Genomic DNA, 19,909 nt, shown 5'->3' on the forward strand with positions numbered 1-19,909 from the left:
ATCCTGACCTAAACCGGGTTCTGGTTGTAAAAAGATGAATTGGACCGGCTGGAGTGAGCAGAACTGCAGAGAACAGAACCGAAGATGAAGAAGAAACAAACTTCCAGCTGGGAGGAAAAACAGAAAAAAGACAAACGCAGTTTTGGAGAAAAGAAAGGATGAAGGAGGAGAGCGGAGTGAGAGATTGGAGAAAAAGAGGCTGAAGACTGATCCGTGAGAATTAGAGGAGTGGAGGGGAGGGCGCGCGTGGAGGGGGGAGCGCGGACAGGGAGAGGCTCGCGCAGTTTTGGCTCCGGAGACGCGCAGGACGCAGCGGACCGTCCCGGCTCCCGTCGATGCTCCACCGCAGCCCGGAGGAGGACCGAACCTTGCACCGCTGCCCGGAGACCAAAAGCCAGCAGCCAGAGCCGCTCCGCCAGCCGCGAGGAGCCGACACCTCCGGGAGGAGCAGCGGAGTCTCCGCGCGTGTCTGCCCGCCGACGGCCGCCTCTGCCCGGGCGCACTCCGAGCGCAGCCCCGCCGGCTGAACTTGGACCTGAAGGGATCTTCTGTCCGTTGGTTCAGATGAAAGTTTTCCTCCGCGGCTGGGTGACACTGTAAACTACCTCCGAGAGTGCATGTGAGTGTGCGCGCGCTCCTGGAGCTTTGATTTGATGCGTAAAATAAAACCACCGGAGAAGGAAACAGCTGCTGAAAAATCCCAGAAATGTTGTAAAAACTCTGATTTTCCTTCAAAGCAGCAGATCATTAAATTAACATTCAGGGGGTTAATTTAGGAAATTATCCAACAAGTCGAATCAGTTTTAAAAACAGAAAAAACATTTACGGATTTATTTTTATTGTTGGTGAATTTTTTTTCTTCTGTTTCGTTTTTGTTTAAATATTTTTTAAATACTTTTTTTAATTTTTGTAACTAAAAATAGATTTTCAGACCTTTTTACAAAAAGGAAATCAATCGACAAAAGTCATTTATTTCTTTTAAATATTGATCTTTAGGTAATTATTGGACTTTAATCAAAGATCAGTTTAATTTCTGTGAAAACGGAGCAGAAATCTTTTAAATCTGAATTGAAATTAATAACCTGAGGAGTTTTAATTTAAACAGGTCAGTTTGAAGGTTTATTTGGAAATGAGGTTAAAGATGTTAAAGTGCCACATTTATAGATTTAATGTTTAACATTTTGGGTTTTAAACTTTATTTAGAAACATTCTGATCTCTTGGTTGTAAAACTGTAGAATTGATTGGAGTGAAAGCAGATGAAGTCAGACGTTTGGTTCTCCTCACATTTTTGTTCTTTAGATTCTTTAGACTTCAGGCTGAGGATTCCTGTTGTGGGTCTCCTGTTCCTCCCGTGTTCCTCCCGTGTTCCACCCCTGTTCCTCCCGTGTTCTGGATGTTTCTGTGACTGACTGACCCCCCCTCTCTGTTCTCCCCCCCAGCGCTCAGCGGGCAGCCATGTTGAAGCCGGGTGACCCGAGCGGTTCTGCCTTCCTGAAGGTGGACCCGTCCTACCTGCAGCACTGGCAGCAGCTCTTCCCTCAGGCCCAGCTGAAGGCTCCTCTGGTCCCGCCGGCCCCCCCTCCGGACCGCCTCTCCATCCCCGTGGGCGCCCTGCGCCCGTCCCGCCTGCACAGCCACCTCCTGGCCTCCACGCACTGCACGCCCTCCTCCTCTTCCTCCTCAGCCTCTTCCTCCTCTGCAGCTTCTTCCTCTTCTTCGGCGGCGCTCACCCCATCCTCCTCCATCTCCATCTCCACCCCCTCAGGAGTGTCTCAGCTCCCCGTCCCTCAACAGATCGCCCTCTTCGGGCAGGCGCTGGCGCCGGTCTGCACCGGGCCTGTAGGACCGGCAGGAGGACCGGCAGGAGACCTGGTGGTGGTGGTCCCCCCAGAGAACCAGCAGGGTCACAGCCAGGCGGTGGAGCTCCTCCATCAGGCCAAGGAGCAGGGCTGTGGGGGGGTGGGGGTGGTGTCGTCCAGCATGAAGAGCAGCGGGGGAGGAGGGGGGGACGAGGGAGGAGGCAAAGGAGCCACGGCGAGATTCAAACTGACGTCTGAGGAGCTGGACTACTACCTGTACGGTCAGCAGAGGATGGAGATCATCCCCCTGAGCAACGCTGGGGAGGCCAACAACCGTACGTCTGTCACACACACATACACACACACATACACACACAAACATCTTCTGTGATCTTCAGAGATCTGCGCGTTGACCTTCGACCTCTCTGTGTTGTCAGCCTGTTTACCTGCGATGACCTTTGACCTCACTTTGATCTTTTATCTTCACAGAAAGATCAAGTTTTAAAAGAACAAATCATAAATTAAATTAGTTTATCAGGTTAAATCAAACCTTCCTGCTCTTTGATCTGTTTTCATGTTTTAAATCTTAAAACAGATTTTATTTATTTGTCCTTTTTATTGTTTGGGCCTCAGGCCTCAAACAGATATGGAAATAAATTTAACTTGAATTATTTGAATATTTTTTTATTTTAATTTAAATGTTTAAATGAAGAGCTCACATCTACCAGACCTGGGGTGTGTGTGTGCGGACAGTAGCTGAAGGAGCAGGGGCGTCTGGGGTCAGAGGTCAAAGGGCAGCAGCAGGGTTAGATTTTTGGTTTTATTTCGAATGATAAATTTATTTTTTTTATTTCTTCATCAAAAACAAACCGAATATTTTATTTTAAAACATTTCAAAATAAAAGCTGTCCTTTTCTTTTCCTTCAGGAAGATTTTAGTTTAAAATCATTTTTCTCCGCGCGCGTGCACGGGACAGATATTGACGGAGCGCCGTCATGCGTGAAGGGGTGCGCACACGCACGCACGCACACGCGCTGGTTGAACCCTCCTCAGGGTTCTGGTCTGGGTTCGGTTCGGTTCGTTAACCTCAGCGGCCCGTGCGGGGATCCGTTTCACTGCGCGTGCCCGTGAGTCCGTCCTGGGCTCGGTTCCGGATCGGTTCTGTTCGGAGTCGGACCGGTTTTATTTGTATTTAGAGTTTTTAGATTTTAAAGAATAAATTAAAAAATGTTTTTATTGAGTCTGGAGGAGCGCGCGCGTCGCGTGCGCGGCTCTAATGAAGGATTTAATTTTAGTTTTTACTAAAAATTAAATTAAATTTATTGAAGCGGCTTCAGTTTGATGTTTTATTAATTTATAAAAGGTTTAATATATTTAAATATTTAACAGAATCTAAACAAACCTTCATCCTCCTCCTCCTCCTCCTCCGGCTCCAGGTGAGCAGGTGGGCAGGTGAGAGACGGAGAGGCGGGAAATAAAGACCAGCTGAGGAGGGGGGTTCGATCCTCAGACCCGCGATTCATCATCCGAACCGAGCCGGTTCTGATCCCAGAGGGGAGGAAGAAGTCTCAGAGACCTCAGAGACAACAACAACAATAAAAGCGGCTCCTCTGATGTTTCAATTAATTTATTATTAAATCTTTTAAATAAAAAGATTTAAAACAGGGAAAAAAACTGATTTATTTCAGTTTTTAACATTAAAACTTTTTTTACTGTTTGGCCACAAACATTTGGTCACAGGAAATCTGCTGAGAAAACAATAATAATAATAATTATTATTATTATTATAATAATTATAATTCATTTAATTTAACTTTCAGGTTTCATTTCCTCTCAGAATCTGAGTTTAAACTTCAGGTTTTCAGGTTTTGGAGTCAAAATAAAACTAAGATTATTTTACAGAAATTAAAGCTGTTTGTTCAGATTTAAGGATTTATTTCATTCAGTCAGAAAATAAGAATAAAAACAAACAATATAACTGATGTATTTGTTTTAAAACTTTAAAATCTCCTCAGAGGTTTTCAGCTGATTTATGGAATAAAATTCCTCCAAGTTTGTCTGAATATTTTAGTTATTTGGTAACTTTAATCTTTATGACTCATCTTTTTGTTTTTATTTTAAAGTAAATTATTTTCAGAAACCACAGTGGAGCCTCTGTGACTCTCAGAGGTCAAAGGTCAGATTGTTTAGCAACAGAAACATGAAATAAAATAATTCAGATCAGATGATTTTAGTTTTAGTCGTGTTAAAAAGAAGCAGAAAAATAAAACGATCCTGTTTCTGTTTGAAGCTCATTTAGTTTTCTAATGCAGCAACAAACTTGACATTAAATGAAGTTTTTGTGTTTTTCTTCTTCTGAATGAAATGAGCCCATCTTCCTGGTTTAAGGTGTGATTTTAACCGTTTGGAGCAGAAAAGGAACTAAAGCTCAGATCTTCGTGTTTGGTGAATAAAAACATCTGTAACCAGCTTCAGTTTGTTTCTGATTTAAAGCTGGAAACATCTGTTCATTTTAATTATTATTTTAATTAAACCCTAGGAAACGTTTAAGGCAGACCATCTGAGGAGCTCGTTTGGATAAAGATCTGCTCTTTTATTTTTATTTTGTCTATTTTATCATCGCATCTTTAAATAAGACTCTGATCTGATCTTAAGTGTCTCAGCGGAGACAGTTGGGACAATGTCCCATCAGGTCACATGGAGACGTCCAGCAGGGGACGCTGGTCCTCGGAGGCTTCAGCTTCCTGTCCGTCTGTAGTTCGGGGACATGAGTGGGACGATTATTTCCTTCCCTCATTTTGTGAATTTGATAAAAACACAGAAATAAATTATTTTAGGATAAAAACGGCTGAAGATCTGGCAGGAAAAGAAAAAGACTTTCTTGTTTTTAAAACCAACTGAGACTCAGAAACATGGAGAACCTCAGTTTGTCTGCTTTTAGTTTTACTGGGCAGCATGTTGGAGTAGTGGTCAGTGTTGCTGCCTCACTGCAAGAAGGTCCTGGGTTCAAGCCCCGGGTTGGACCTGGTCTGTCTGTGTGGAGTTTACGTGTTCTCCTGTTTCCTCCCTCAGTCTCAAACCTGCCTTCAGGCCTCTGTTAAAAGCAGATCTGACATCTCTTTGGGACTTCAAGATGGCTGCCACAGCCAAAGTAGCTGAGAGTCATCCCTAATGCAGTTTTAAGGTTTGATTAAAACGTCACCTAACCTTAGGGCGGCGGGTGACAGGCATTCCTCGCAGGAATGGCAGAGCTTTAATGCGTTCATGTGTTAGTTTTTCCCACAGGCAGAGGTGAAAACATTCAAACTGCTTTCATAAAGTGAAATTCTTCCCATTTCCTGAGCCGTGAAGCTGCCCTGCGTTGGTTAATAAACGACTCGGGCTGATTTAATGATTTAATTAACTTCAATCAATCACGGGTAAAAACAGCTGCCAGTCTTTCAAATGGCAAGTATTAAAGTTGAGGAAAAACAGAAAAAACCAACATTAACATCCTGTTCCTTCAGCCTCTGTGGGAGTTTTCTGCCCTGATAATCATCTCTCATTATGTTGCTGCAGTCAATTAGCATCCATTACTGTCAGCCTGCATCTCTGAGTAAATGTTGACACTCACTAATTTCACAACAATAAGCCGCTCGCCACATTTAGCCTGGAAAAACACGGCGGAGAGCCTTTTTCCCTCGTTTGGACTGCAGTGGAAACAGGATCCTTTTTTTTTCTTCAGCTGCAGTTTTTCACTCAGAGGCCCGGTCCATTTCTGCAGAGCCCGAAAAAGAGACTCCAGCGTGTTCTGAAACATTACAAAACGCTTTAAAGGGTTTTATTCTGGTGATGCAACACAAACATTACTCCAATATATATATATATCAACATTTCATAAAACACAGTGTATCAGAAAAGAAAATCTATCAGCACTTTATGAAGCACAATCACATTTTTTGAGAAACAGAAATTAACAACAAAATGTCAGAAAAGAAAGCATCAAATCAGAAAACACAGTTTTTAAAAAACACTTTTAAATACATAATAAATAAATTAAATTAAGGTAAAAAAACCATCATAAAAATAATCAATTAATTTTTATTTTTCATTAATTTAAGATAAAATGGACTGAAAGACATTTCACATAAACCTAAATGACTGAGACTGGTCCAACCATGTCTGATGTAGATGGGGGTGTTTGAGCCCTCCTTATTTAAAACATAACCCCCATTAATTACATTAAAAACTACAGGTCGGTGGTTTTCAAAGATCTATGTATTCTTTATTATCCATAATAACACATTGTAGAACACTTTTGTTAAATTTAAGTCTGGAAAAGATTTTAATAAAAACTCTGACCCCCCTTCAGCGGACCGTCAGTTGGTATGATCCAACCCACCGTCAACACGGTGTTAGCTTAAAGTTAATTAAAGCTCCTTAAAGACGATTAAAACCAGCCATTCTAAGAAAACAGACTTCATGTAAGTGGTTAAATAAATACGTTATCTTGTTAATTTACAGCACATTTAGAGTTTTTTAATAAGATTAAGTGAATAAATGAATCTTCAAACTTTTAGCCTAATTTACATTTTAGCTAACATTAGCATTAGCGGTTTGCATCCATTATGGAGTTTTATTATTTTACTTAAATACTTAAATATAAACGGCTCAAAGAGGAGAAACAAAAATATGTTCACTCGGGATCTGATAATATCAACGTTTCATTTGGTAAAAACAAGTGTTTTATAAGTTTTAATTGGTGGTCATGGCCTTTTGTTGTCAGTTCTGCTTTTAAGTTAATTCAGGACAGAATCATACCATACCCACTTTATTTATAAAGCACTTTAAGCACCCACCGGACCAAAGTCTGCTATAAAATAAAAATAAATCAATACTTCATATCACCTATAAGCTGTAAACTGAGGGAAATACTGTTGAATCATTGGAAAACACCCGGAATCCAGCCATTTTACCTGTAGAAACCTCATTTATTTACGTATATTTTAAATAAAATACCTGGATGTGTTTTGTTTTAGTATTTATTGACCAATGTTTAATAAAATGATGGACTGATTAATTTTGTGAGGCTTCCCCCTGTCCTTAATGACAGTAAGAATGGCATTTCTCAGTGTTTGGTCCTGATGAGCTGAGTCTGTTTAAACTCGTTGGCTGTAATTTGTCCAGAGGACGGTCAGTGAACTGATCCCACCCAGCAGTAAAATACAGCTCTGTGTTTACTGTCTGAGAACCTGGGTTCTTCATAGCACTAAATTAAACCCAGCATTTACCTGGGATGAACAGACTCAAGCCAACAATCATATTTCAGCTTCAGTAATGCTCTGAATCCTGCAGGTATTTGTCCTCTGTAGAAACTTTGGGACTGTTGCCATCTGGATCAGTTCAGCACTTTCTACTGCTGGAGCTGGCATTGTTTACGTACATCCCTCTTTGTCTAGGTCCCTTAAAATGGCCATGCCTAGTAAACAAACTATAATTTACACGCTTGTGACCTCACGGCGTGCCTGCAGACAGGTCTATGGTCGATTCTGTTGCATGTTCTGTCTCCTTGTCCCCTCTGCAGGTTGTGAACCTGAATCTTTGTCCTTGTCCCCTCTGCTGGTTGTGAACCTGAGTCTGTGTCCTTGTCCCCTCTGCAGGTTGTGACATGTGTGCAGACAACAGGAACGGCGAGTGTCCGATGCACGGCCCTCTTCACTCTCTTCGCCGCCTCGTCGGCACCAGCAGCACGGCGGCGCCTGTCCCGCTGCCGGACGTCCCTGATTGGCTGAGAGATCTGCCCAGAGAGGTGACAGCTTCCTCTCTGTCTGTCTGTCACATTTAATGTGCAATAATTAGGATTTATTGACATCTTAAAGCTCAGATGACAACAAACCGCCATTAAACTATGATAGTTATGAAAAGTAAAAAGGAGACTTTGTTTAAAAACAAATTTAACTTGTTAGTAAAAACAAAAACTGAATAACAGACATTTACCAAAAACAAAAGTTGCCTAAAGCTAAAATCCTGTTAGAAAATGATGAAAATCCTTCATACAGCATTCTAAATGAAGTTTGATAAATGTTGGTCTGTGAGTGCAGGTGTGTCTCTGCACCAGTACGGTTCCTGGTCTGGGTTATGGGATCTGCGCGGCTCAGAGGATCCCTCAGGGAACCTGGATCGGCCCGTTTCAGGGCGTCCCTCTGCTGGTGGACAAACTGCAGTCCGGTGCCATGAGGAACACCAGACACCTGTGGGAGGTAAGTTTGTCTCTGTGCTGCGAACGGCGAGGAGGAAGTGACATCTGACCTGTTTTTAGTGCCACAGATGGGACTAAGAGTAGATTTAAAATAGTTTCTCTATAACATTACCTATTACTGTCCCTTCACCTTCGGAGGTGGGTCATAATATTTAGTTCAGTTCAGCTTCATTTGTCTCTCAAAGGCGAGATTCAGTAAAAACCCAACAAGACAATCAAGAATAAAAACCTCAGGAAGAAGTTATACAGTAACAACTCGAGTTAAACACTAAGAAAGGTCAGAGAAAAGCCAATAAATTAAAGAGTTTAAGTTGATTGTACAAATTGCATGTGGAAGAAAAGAGCATTTAAACATTCAGTGTGTTTAAATAGAGAAGTTTTGGTTTGAAGTAGTTGACCCGTTAAACTGCTGATCATCAGAATTTAAATTCATCCTTCAGTTAATTGGTTAATCCATCCATCCGTTCTGAGTTTCTTATCACTTCAGATGAATTCTGTTGTCTTTAATAGTTGTTTATGCATCATGTTTTTGCATAAAACCTAATAATTGCAGTAAATTTAAACGGGATCGTTTGTGTTTGTGAGTTTGGTCAGCGCTGCGTCGCCTCCCAGCCCATTGATCAGAGCAGATTGTATTTACATACAGTGGCAGGAGAAAGTCAATGGGGCAGTTATAAACAGCTGCATTAGCATTAGAGAGCGGGGCGGGAGTGAAGGATGCTGGGAGATGGACACAGAGATGGATGAGTCCCCTGCGGCCCGGCCGGTAAAGGTCAGTCAGACGGCGGTTGACCGAACATCAGTCTCTGCTGTTGGCCTCCACAGGAGGAGGAGGCAGGACAGAGGTCAGAGGTCAGGGAAACTGAAGAAGAGGTCATGGGTCAGGTTCATTAGGAGCTGCAGAGTACAGGATTTAAAACAGAACTTTTGCTGATGATCCTGATCCCCACAGATGTTTCTGAGCCGTTAAAGTCATTGTCCTCTAACGACCAGCTCGACGGTGAAGAGCTGACACGATGCTTCCTTTCAGAAACCTTAAAGGTTCAGCAGAACGGTTAGATTGACGAGAGGCAGTCAGAGTGGAACATCCTGTGGTCAAAACCAGACCAGACCACCTCGTCCTGCGCAGCTCTTTGTAACTTAATGTTTTAGGATAGTTTCATCTAAACTAATGTGGGGCAGTTTAGATGCTAACAAACACCTGCTCACTGATACAGATCTCAAAGTGAGGAGGAGACGGTGTTCTTCTGGTTGCAGTTAAGTTGGACCCAGTAGCAGTCACATTTGGCCCTGTGTGGGGTCTCAGACCAGCCTTTGAAGCCCCTCAGCCCAGCAGAACCACTGATCCGACAGCCTGCCTCTAACCATCGGCGAGTTATCGGCTGCCAGGGTGCAACCGGTCATTAGGTCTATTGATGAAGCAGCGCTGCACACAGATCCCATTAAAACTCTCTGGTAGTTAAACTGACGCTCCCAGAAACAGGAAGTGATGCGTGTCCTATAGCCAATCAGGGAGCTGCTGTCATGTTGTCCATGCTGCTCAGGAGGAACAGTTTCAATTGAGACACTTTCTCTTCTGTTTGGGTTAAACAGTGGAGGATTTAATGGTTCTGCAGTATTTAACATCCAGACGTTCGATCTCAGAGTCGAGTTTACGGAGAAATCGTTCTGTAAACGTCCAAACATCAGGAGAACACGTGAACATGTTCTCCTGTGGTTTCTGTTTTACTCCAAATGTCTTTAAGATAACACTTGGTTTAAAGATCAGAACAAACAACTTTAAGAAAAACTTCATTTTGCTTCTTCAGTTTCTGATCTAAGCATCATTTTAAAGTCTGAAGGCGATAAAAATCACTTCATGTTTCACTGGTTTAACTTAAAACACACCAGGATTCAACATTTAAACAGCTTCATAATAATAAAGAAACAGAAGGAAAACAGAAAAACAACATTTAGAAATGATAGGAAGGAATGAAAAGGGAAGGAAATGAGAGAAGATCCAAGGAAGGACGAGGTGAGAATGAAGGAAACAAAAAAGAAACATGGATGATTACAGAAACCAGCAGAAAGGATTAAATAAATAAAGTCTTTGAGCTGCAGACATTAAAACCAACGATCATAAGAAACAGAAGGAGAGCCCGATCCGAAAAATAAAGACCCCAAACTATCAGAAACCTCAGAGGCGTGAGGAGGACAGACACAGATTAACAATTAATTTACCTTAATATCACTTTATGGGTTTTATTTCTAAAAACTCCCATAAATACGGCGAGATGAAAGCATTCAGAAAGATAAAAATCACCACCGCAGGTCTCAATGCTCAGTTCAGAGTTTTGTTTGTTTGGTTGTTGACATTCTAACCTAAAAGCCATCAGGCTGCAGTGAACGGACGGTGGTCCTAAAGATGGACGCTACACGTGTCAGCGTGTGGCTCAGGGTTGCAGTCAGAGCCGAAACAAATGATCGGACATGTTTGTTTCCTCCAAAGTTTACATCTGATCACCGGCGCAGAATGAGGACGTCAGTCACACTTCGATGAAAGGCGACGTGAGCGTTCAGACATCTGAGTCTGGACTTTCTTCTTGTTCCCATTCGTATCGTATTTAAAGCGGTGTTAAAAGCTCTGAATAGTCTCCCGTCTTGAAGTGGCCTCCTCCCGTCAGAGAAGCTCTCATGTTTAGAATAATATTTGAGCAAGTCAGTTTCTCCTTGTCGGTTTGAAGCGGCGGCCTCCCGGTCCGTTCCTCGAGGCCGTCCTGATTGAAAAGAATTTGTAGTAAAAACAGCCGAGCCGCCCGGCTGCTCGCGGCGCTGACCTCGTCCCGCTGGGTTTTACTGGACTTTTCTTTTAGACACAGCAGAGAGCGGACCGTCAGGAAAAACAAGGAGCAAACATCCAAATTCAGAGCCGTTTGAGGCTAAATATTTAGTTTGTTGGCTTTTGATGGGACACATGAGGATTCAGAAATGCTGCTCTGTATTGTGGGGTTTTTTGTGCGTGTCTGTGTGTGTTTGTCAGTCTGTCCATCATGATGTTGCTCCCTGCAGATTTCTCTCAGACTTTGTGTTTGCGGTGGTTTGTGGTCACAGCGTCCAGCCGGGCCTCTGTTTTCCTGACTGATGTCATTATTTCATGTTTGTGTTCTCTGGGTTTTATTAAACTCTGATCGCATCAGCGCTCCATCTACAGAATCACAACCGGGTCATGACACCGTCGTCTTAGTAAAATGTTCAATAATTAATTTTTTGATCAATACTAAATAGTGATGGAAACTTTAACATGTTCTCAATCGTGGAACAGAACTTAGAGCTGATTTTTCTGTTTGTGTCGAAGCGAGCAGCGAGCTGTCTGGCTGCCTTTTCAACGACCAGTTCTTGAAATCAGCTTCATGAAATACATGCTTCACTCTAAGAGACGTTTAATGTGAAATAACGCCGTGGTTCTGAGCTGGTTCTGTAGGAAACCAAACTGCTTCTTAGCTGGAGTTTGAAAGAACCGGTAAGGATCCAGCTCCAGCCGCCCTGATCGTAGTGGAAAAACAGCCCTTTTGATTTGAACACAAATTACCTGAAGGAGATTTTTTACAGTTTCCATGATTCCAAGACAAGCTTGTAAAGACAGTTTAAAGACGTGTGTCGGTTTATTAGGACACTGCAGAGGTCTGAAGTTGTGTAACAGACCCTGAGAGAGTTTGTGATTTGAGCCAGACATAACTGAGGAAAAGAGAAAGTAGAAGTTGAGAAAAAGTGCACTAGTTAAAACATTGTGATAGGTGGCCTTCAGCGATGGTCCATTTCTTCTCCTTTAAAAAGAAGAGAAAGCTTTTTGTGTAGCTGAGAGCGTCAGGTGAGGGTTTACCTGCTTTGTGTGGCGCCTCTTTAATAAAAAGGTTTATAATTCAGTGTCTTTTGTTAGTTTTCCAGCTGATGTTTAAGTTGGGGTCTTTAGGTGTTAACATCAGATCGTCACAAGTCTAAGCTGACCTGCTATAAACCCACGGCTCAGCCCGGTTCTGTTTGCTTAAACCCACTCTGCGAGCCGGGTCGGACCGCTCTCATTTCTCTCGCCCGGCGGCTTTAATAACCGCAGGGGTTTGAGGACAAAAAGCGGGATTTTCCACCGTGTCGGAGCATGTATGTAGCGTGTTCTGTTTGATCTGAGCCGCGGCTCGTTTCTTCTTCGTTGGTTTGTGCCGCGGCGTGGCCTGCGATCTCCAGCTTCAGCAGTTTCCTTCATGTTCCATCAGTTCTCCTCAGTCTGAAGGGTTTTATGGTTTTTACACGTCCTGCATGTTCTGTAAGGAAAACGCCTCTTAAAGATCTTTGAACAAGGTTTTATTTCTGCAGCATTCTTGTAAAAGATTTTTAAAGTTAGAAAAGATAAATCATTCTGAGATATTAGAATAATTTTACTGGTGAAGTAGTTTTATGTGACCTGGGAGCCAACAGGTTGAAGTTTACCTGTATTATCCTGTGAAGTATGTCACAGCTGAGGATTAACCCTGGAGGAACTGTAGACGTGTGTTAAACTGTTAGACTCCTTACAGGAAGCTACAGGAAGTCCACAGGATGGACCCAGGACCAGTTCTAAGTCCGGTCTCTAAAGCAAACAGAACTTTGCTCTTAGTTAAATAAAGAAACTCTCCTCAGAAACGTTTCTCAGGGGTGACTCAGTTCTGCACTTCTTACCTTGTTCGCTCAGATATTAATTTTTCTGACATGTTTAGCTGTAATTGGTTATTTCTTGTGTAAAGAAAGGTCATGTGACACCAGTGGGCGGGGTTTAAAGCGCACAGACTCTGGTTCCAAAAATCCAACATGGCAGCTTCTGTAAACCGGGTCAGGTGGGACACTTGGCCTAGTATTGAAGTGCGTGTTTATGGATGCTGTGATTGGTTGTTTAAGTCGTGTCAGGCTGATTGTAACAGCTGTGGGGCGGGGCAAAATAAACCAAACTTTACTGATTCAGCACTTTGCAAAACATTATTTAGTGGAAAAGGGAGAACAGAAAATAGAAGGAATGCAAACATCAGAGAGGAGGGAACTCTGAAAAACAAAGATGGGTCTGCAACCTACGGCTCCAGGGCCACATGTAGCTCTTTGGTTCCTCTGCAGCGGGTCTTTGTAGCTTTGACCCAAAATAACATTAAAATGAGTGTTTGTATTCAGAGCTGCAGAGACTAACTTCAGCTAGGTTCTGTTGGTAGGTGATGGTACCTCAGACCTATAGGTGTAGGAGGTTCTGTTGGTGGGTGATGGTACCTCAGACCTATAGGTGTAGGAGGTTCTGTTGGTGGGTGATGGTACCTCAGACCTATAGGTGTAGGAGGTTCTGTTGGTGGGTGATGGTACCTCAGACCTATAGGTGTAGGAGGTTCTGTTGGTGGGTGATGGTACCTTGGACCTGTGGGTGTTGGAGGTTCTGTTGGTGGGTGGTGGTACCTCTGCTCGGTGGGTCGGTGGTGTTAGTTTTTCTTCACGCTCCACTGCTCGTCTCTGCCGCCTGCAGACAAGACGTTTTGTGTGTTGACCCTGTGGTGAATCGGGCTCAGTTATCCAAATATTATCCATTTCTGTGGACAGTTATTAGCCACTGATTTATGTTTGGCCCGGTTCAGACGGGGAAGTGGTTCTGGCTGCCTGTGGAGGCCCCTCTGTTGCTCTTATGATGGCAGTAATGGCAGCACGGTTTGTCAGGCGGTCTGCTGAGAAATGGACCTCTTGGTGACATTTTGTGTTTTAGGGACTAAAGGTTCTGATGGACTGAATACCAGCCCGTCAGAACGAGGAGTTCTGTAGTTTTTAAAGAAGACTTTATCTCCAGACGAGCTAACGGTTGGAGTGGCAGCGATGAGGGCAATCAGATGGAGGGTACGTGTGTTTTCTTTCTTAAATAAAGGGTCAGTTCCTGTAAAACGTCCCAAACATGAACTTTACAGGAAAACACTGGAGCCTCTGAGAAAGAAGACGGGCTAAAACCATTTTAATGAATCCAACTTATAAATAAAGCTGAGTTCATAGAAGACATCAGAACCAAATTATTTGGTTTTAGGGAAGCACTGGATCAAAGTTTCAGCTGGAAATGATCGTTACCTTTTCTGAAAGCAGAACATCTATTTAATCTTATATTTGAGAAGGTGCTTTTAAAATAAAATCTGCTGTTAAATAAAGAAAGTAATAATCTGGTGACTGTGGGTGTTTCAGATAATCCACTGAACTGCTTGGTTATTTATCAGTAATTTAGTTAGTGCCCGTCAAACATGTAATAAAGAGGAAGCTTCTCCTTGAAGATGGTCTCCAGCTCAGGTGTTTGAGATTCTGTGAGTTTCCTTCAGGATGTGATGCTTCACAACAAGACAGATGATTTATTTCAATGGGTTCAAATCCTGCTCCTCGGCACATGGACGGTAACACTTTCTGTTCCGTTGAGCCTCTGATTGGATCATTTCAACAACTTTTTAACCAAGCGAGTGTAAAGACAGTGACAGAAACATGTCACACCAACCAACCTTCATGTCTGTGACAGATTTAAGACATTCGGAGCTCTTTGTTGTCGTCTCCTGACAGAAGGTAAGATTAGGACGAGGAGGTGGAGGAGAAACGGAGAGGTGGAGGAGGTGGAAGGAGAAAACAGATAACAGTAGAATTAGTGGAGTTTCATTGATTAGCTGTAGAACAGCAGTGTGCAATCATTGATCGGCTCTCAGGGGCAGTTTTACAGGATTTGGGATGAAAAACGGGAATAAGGAGACAACGCTGTGTTCAGTACCCAAAGACGAGGAGGACAGGAGACAGTTGGACTTTTCCTGACGCTGATGAAGACGTTTATTCAGGAAGTTTCTGAGAGTCTGAACATCCGGTCTGCTGCAGGCTTTGACTTGTTTGATAACGACTCTCAGACTCTTCAGTTAAACTTGATCTGTGTGGAGGTGAAACTTCAGCCTTCAGCCTGTTGGAGTCAGAGTGTCTGTTAGCAAAATATCTCATCAACCACTGGAGGATTTTAATGAAACTGACTGAACGTCTGCGACCGTTTTAATGTTGAGAGCCAACCCAATTTCAGATGGGCTGACAACAGAAAAATGTCTCTAACTCAGTTTTACAGATACTGAGGTAAACTTTGGGGTGGTTGTAGCTGAGAGTCATCCCCAACACACACCCTGAGGGTGGCATTTAGTGACGTGCTCTACGAGGTTTCTCATCGTCAGGTGGTGTCAGTCTGAAACTCAGCGTTCCTTTAATGTGAAGAACAATTTCATATTATTTTAAAATCATTTTGTTACTTTATCAGCTGTTTGTGTCTTCACCAAACTTCATCTCACAGCAACTTCTGTTCGGACAGATCTTCCCGTGTGTGTGTGTGTGTGTGTGTGTGTGTGTGTGTACTGACACCTTCAGACATGATAACTCACAGCTGCATTAGTGACTTACTGACACACACTCGGTGATAAATGTATAAAAGCTTGTCACACACACATGTTCCTCTGACGGCGCAGCAGCCATTTACGTGCCGAGGTTTCTCCAGAGCTGCACTCAGGAGCTTTAACTGATAACTGAATCACATTCCTGTCTGAACGCTCGCCCCACACACACACGAGGACAAGGAGGACATTACCTCTCTGTGATAAGGTCAAAGGTCAGAACACTTCGGAACATGTCTGCTGAAGCTGTGCAGGTCACTGATCGTCACTCAGCACAAAACTCCTAAACATGTTCACTTTAATCTGGGTGGAAATGAACGGAAATATAGATTTCTGAAATGTCCCCTCCTGTCTGTAAATTAAATCTGTGCTTAGCTGTTTGTTTATTTACATTAAAATAAATATCATCCAGCTGTCAGGCTGCAACAGAACAGAAACATCAGTAAACATCTGTAAGGTTCTGATTAATGACCTACTTGTGAAAGAACATTTAATAAAGTTTTAGATCTTTATTAGGATTTCTTACTGAACAGAGCTTAAAATGTGGTTTCTTTTGATTGTTTTTAAGGGTTGTAAATAATTTGAAACCTTGAATAAAGAATGTGATATTCTGGTTTATTATTTCAGTTATTCAGCAGAAGACTGGTTGATGAAGCACAGAGTTTAGAGTTTTATCTGAAATGAGGAGTGATAAAATGTCAGTCGAGTCAAAGATGGAAATGATGGGTAGTTGTTGAGGTTCGATCCTTTCAGCGGCCTGTCTGATCTGTGAGACTAAAGCCTCATCTCTTCCACTCAAACTGCATCTTTTACTGAGATCCTAAGAACTGAAGCTGCAACAAAAAAACCATTGTTGTTCTGAAATAAAAAATGACAGCCGGAGCCGAAGGTTTTCTGGCTGTTGAAGCAAACGGCGTGTGATTTTTGGTTGTTTGTCTTGCTGATGGAATTTCGCAGCGATGGATTTGATAAACACAGACGGTTCCTGACAGAACAGCGTCAGGCTAGAAACCAGCTGCTGTTCCTTCAGCTGGAGGTTTTCCTCCGAGAAGACCTTAAATCTGACAGCAACCAACTCGTCAGGACTTTAAAACCTAAAAATGTCAGTTTTATTACCTTCCTTCTTCTGTTTTTCATTGTTTTTAGTGTAATTTAGTGTTTTTATGTAAATGTAGGTTAGTGTGAACATATGTTGGTGTTCTTTAATTTATCTTTTAACACAATAAGAATAATTAAAACGAACCGTTCTGAACTGAGAACCATCAGTTTGTTGATCTGTTCAGTTTGGATTATTCTTATTTTTCCTGCATCATTTAAAGAAACCATGCCACAGCGAACCTCAGCAAACACACAAACAGCACCAAAATATGTGCGGTGACAGTTTAACAGACGGTTTCTTCTAACAGAAATGTCAAACTGCACAGCTGGACACCTCCTGGGTGGAGGATGATCCCCACTGATTTCAGTGTCACAGGGTTAAAGGTCAAGCTCACAGGTGACCCTCAGTTTTTCTGTGAGGCAGCAGCCCTAAAAAGCAGATGAACAACTTGTTGTTGTTAATTTCTGCAAAAATGACTAATTTCCCACAAATGAAATGAAGCCTGAAGAGTTTCTCTCCTAAGAGCAGAAAGTCTGTATGAAACCGAGCTTCAGATAAAAGCTGAGCAGTCTGCAAACACGTGTTAAAGTGCTTACATACTGAGAATAATAAATGAGGCTGTTTCCTTTGATTCACAGTCATTTACTGCATTGATTGTTTGTTGGCTGTATGGACAGCACAGAGGCCGGCTATCGGCTCGGGTCATCACCTTATAAACACACTCGACGCCTCCTCAATACAGTCACACTGCATCACCACGGATGGATGGAGGGATGGATTAATAATGAACACACACACAGAAGATGGGCCGGATCGACTCGGTTTAACTGCTTATGATCACTGGTAGCTTTCTGTTGATTTATTTCCTGGTGTTGTTTTACTCCGAAAGTCTGCACATTAACCCTGAGCTCTCCAAACCAATTAAAAGTTCTGCTTTTGTCATTTTCCTCCTTCTGCCTTCAGGGGAGGACAGTTTGATTTATTTTTTCCAAATAAACTGTACAATAACAGCTTCAAGCAGCAACAAGCCTAATCTTCTATGATATATTTTAAAGTATATCTTTAATTCTTTCCAAATAGAACGATAAAGATCAGAGTATGAATATCAGGAAGACGAGGATTATAAGTAGTTTGTGAGGCTGAATATCGGGTCCAAAGGCTCTGAACCTCCACAGAAGCTGGTCTCGCTGCTGTGGCGTCATTTTAAAACACCTCAGTTCGAGGAGAAGACACTCCAGAAAACAGACACGCTGAAGTGTTTGCATTTCAACAAATGACAACACGCTGATAAGGCTGCAGGGAGGGGAAAGAAGAGGAACCGGCAAAAGAAAAAGACTCCAAGAAGAGAAGTTTGGAGACTTTTATCGTTTATTAACGGTTTTATTTGACAGCAGAGACCCCAGAGAGAAATATCCTCTTCTTTCTTCCTCCTTCCTCTAAATGGAGTCTTTTGGTTTGAGTTTAACATTCAGGTGGTTTATTCAACTGTTTCTTCTGAAAATAGACTCTGGAACAAACTAACAGCTGCTGAATGAAGCAGTGGAGCTTTTAAGCAGCTGTAAATCATGTCTGTATAACATTTATCACCTACAGGCCTGTAATCATCACAGCTCAGGCTGACTCAGTGATTCCTTTAAAGCACTTCAGATCATCTCTTTCTGTCAATCTTTATTTAGGGAAACATGCAGTTTGATCTCACCATTGTGTTATTAATCCTAATAAATAAACATGGTAACTGGATTTACCATGAATTTGTTCATTACTTCCTCATGGTGAGGATAAAAGCTGCAGGACAAACTCTTATTTAGGTTGTTTTAGCTCAATCACACGTTGAATAAATAAAACCAACTATGTGAAGTTGTGATTTTAAAACAGATTCTCTGTGAATCAGGAAGTTAATCTTCAGCTTACATCATTCTGACCTTTTTAATGAGTTTAAACTCACTGGTTGTGAAACAGTTTGGATGTTTTCCAGGATCCATCATCACTTTTATTATCCTGACATGCATAACTCTGAGGAATGCTAAGTTTTTAATTTGTTTTATTTTAAATAAGCCACTCTTTTCTGTGTTTTTGAAATGTTTGTGGTTTAAAGCAGTGGTTAAATGATTATTTGGACTTTTTAAATTTTTTTTTTGTTTGTTCAGTTTATCTCAGCAGTGACCCACACCCCGACATGTCAGCATGGGGTCGTGTGTTCTTAGAAAGAATCTGGATAAGAAAAGGATGAAAGAAGCAGGCCTATAAACTTTCTACAGCTCATTAGCAGTATGTGACCTGATGTCCTGGTCTGTCTGTTTTCATCTGTTTCAGATTTATGATGCCGAGGGAACGTTGCAGCACTTTATTGATGGAAATGATCCCAGTAAATCCAGTTGGATGCGGTATATCCGCTGTGCCCGACACTGTGGGGAGCAGAACATGATGGTTGTACAGTACAGGTAAGACACCTGGTGGATATAGTCCAGAAGTATCTTTAATTGTTTAAAATGTCCATACAACACTGAGACAACACCTGTTAACATAAACCAGCTGGACAAAGTGTCTCTGTCTCCTGTTTATATTTGAAGCCAACACATCCCTGTTTATGGGCGCTGCCATGTTGTCTTTTTGAAGCCAGACTTTAAGCCCCGCCCACTGCCCCACAAACAGGCATCAAATAACTAATTATAACTAAACATGTTAAAAAGATTAAGGTTGGGCCGTACAGCAGCAAGGTAAGAACGACATGAATCAACAGAAGTCAACTAAATTAAAAACATTATCTGAGGTGTTTTTATTTTAGTGCTATTTGTTTACATTGATTTAATCTTATACCACAGCCAGCCTACAGGGGGCATGTGTTTCAGCTTCAGCTTCCATGTTCCACATGTTTGTCTGATTAATGGATGTCAACGGTCACGCCGCACCTCCTCCCTAACTCAGGTGTATCTGTAAATTAACCACATACATGTGTCTGAATCAGCAGGATTACACTGAAGTGCACTTTATAAAGATGACAACCTGCTGAACAAGCTGCTCAATGACCAACCAGCTGAACAAGCTGCTCAATGACCAACCAGCTGAACAAGCTGCCCAATGACCAACCTGCTGAACAAGCTGCCCAATGACCAACCAGCTGAACAAGCTGCTCAATGACCAACCAGCTGAACAAGCTGCTTAATGACCAACCAGCTGAACAAGCTGCCCAATGACCAACCTGCTGAACAAGCTGCTTAATGACCAACCAGCTGAACAAGCTGCCCAATGACCAACCAGCTAAACAAGCTGCCCAATGACCAACCTGCTGAACAAGCTGCTCAATGACCAGCCTGCTGAACAAGCTGCTCAATGACCAACCTCCTGAACAAG

General features: G+C 42.3%; 1 protein-coding gene across 1 annotated transcript in view; it reads left to right on the forward strand.

The window, feature by feature from the left end:
* Positions 1-326: 326 nt before the first annotated feature.
* prdm6 (PR domain containing 6) overlaps positions 327-19,909 on the forward strand; it is a 78,703-nt gene continuing 59,120 nt past the window's right edge. Inside the window, exons 1-5 of the mRNA XM_017433095.3 lie at positions 327-619; positions 1,441-2,135; positions 7,440-7,588; positions 7,881-8,039; positions 18,872-18,999. Of these exons, the coding sequence (XP_017288584.1) occupies positions 1,457-2,135; positions 7,440-7,588; positions 7,881-8,039; positions 18,872-18,999 (1,115 nt within the window). The 5' untranslated portion in view covers positions 327-619; positions 1,441-1,456. The remainder of the gene's footprint in view (positions 620-1,440; positions 2,136-7,439; positions 7,589-7,880; positions 8,040-18,871; positions 19,000-19,909) is intronic.

Source organism: Kryptolebias marmoratus, linkage group LG1 (assembly GCF_001649575.2).
Source record: "Kryptolebias marmoratus isolate JLee-2015 linkage group LG1, ASM164957v2, whole genome shotgun sequence".
NCBI classification, from domain to species: domain Eukaryota; kingdom Metazoa; phylum Chordata; class Actinopteri; order Cyprinodontiformes; family Rivulidae; genus Kryptolebias; species Kryptolebias marmoratus.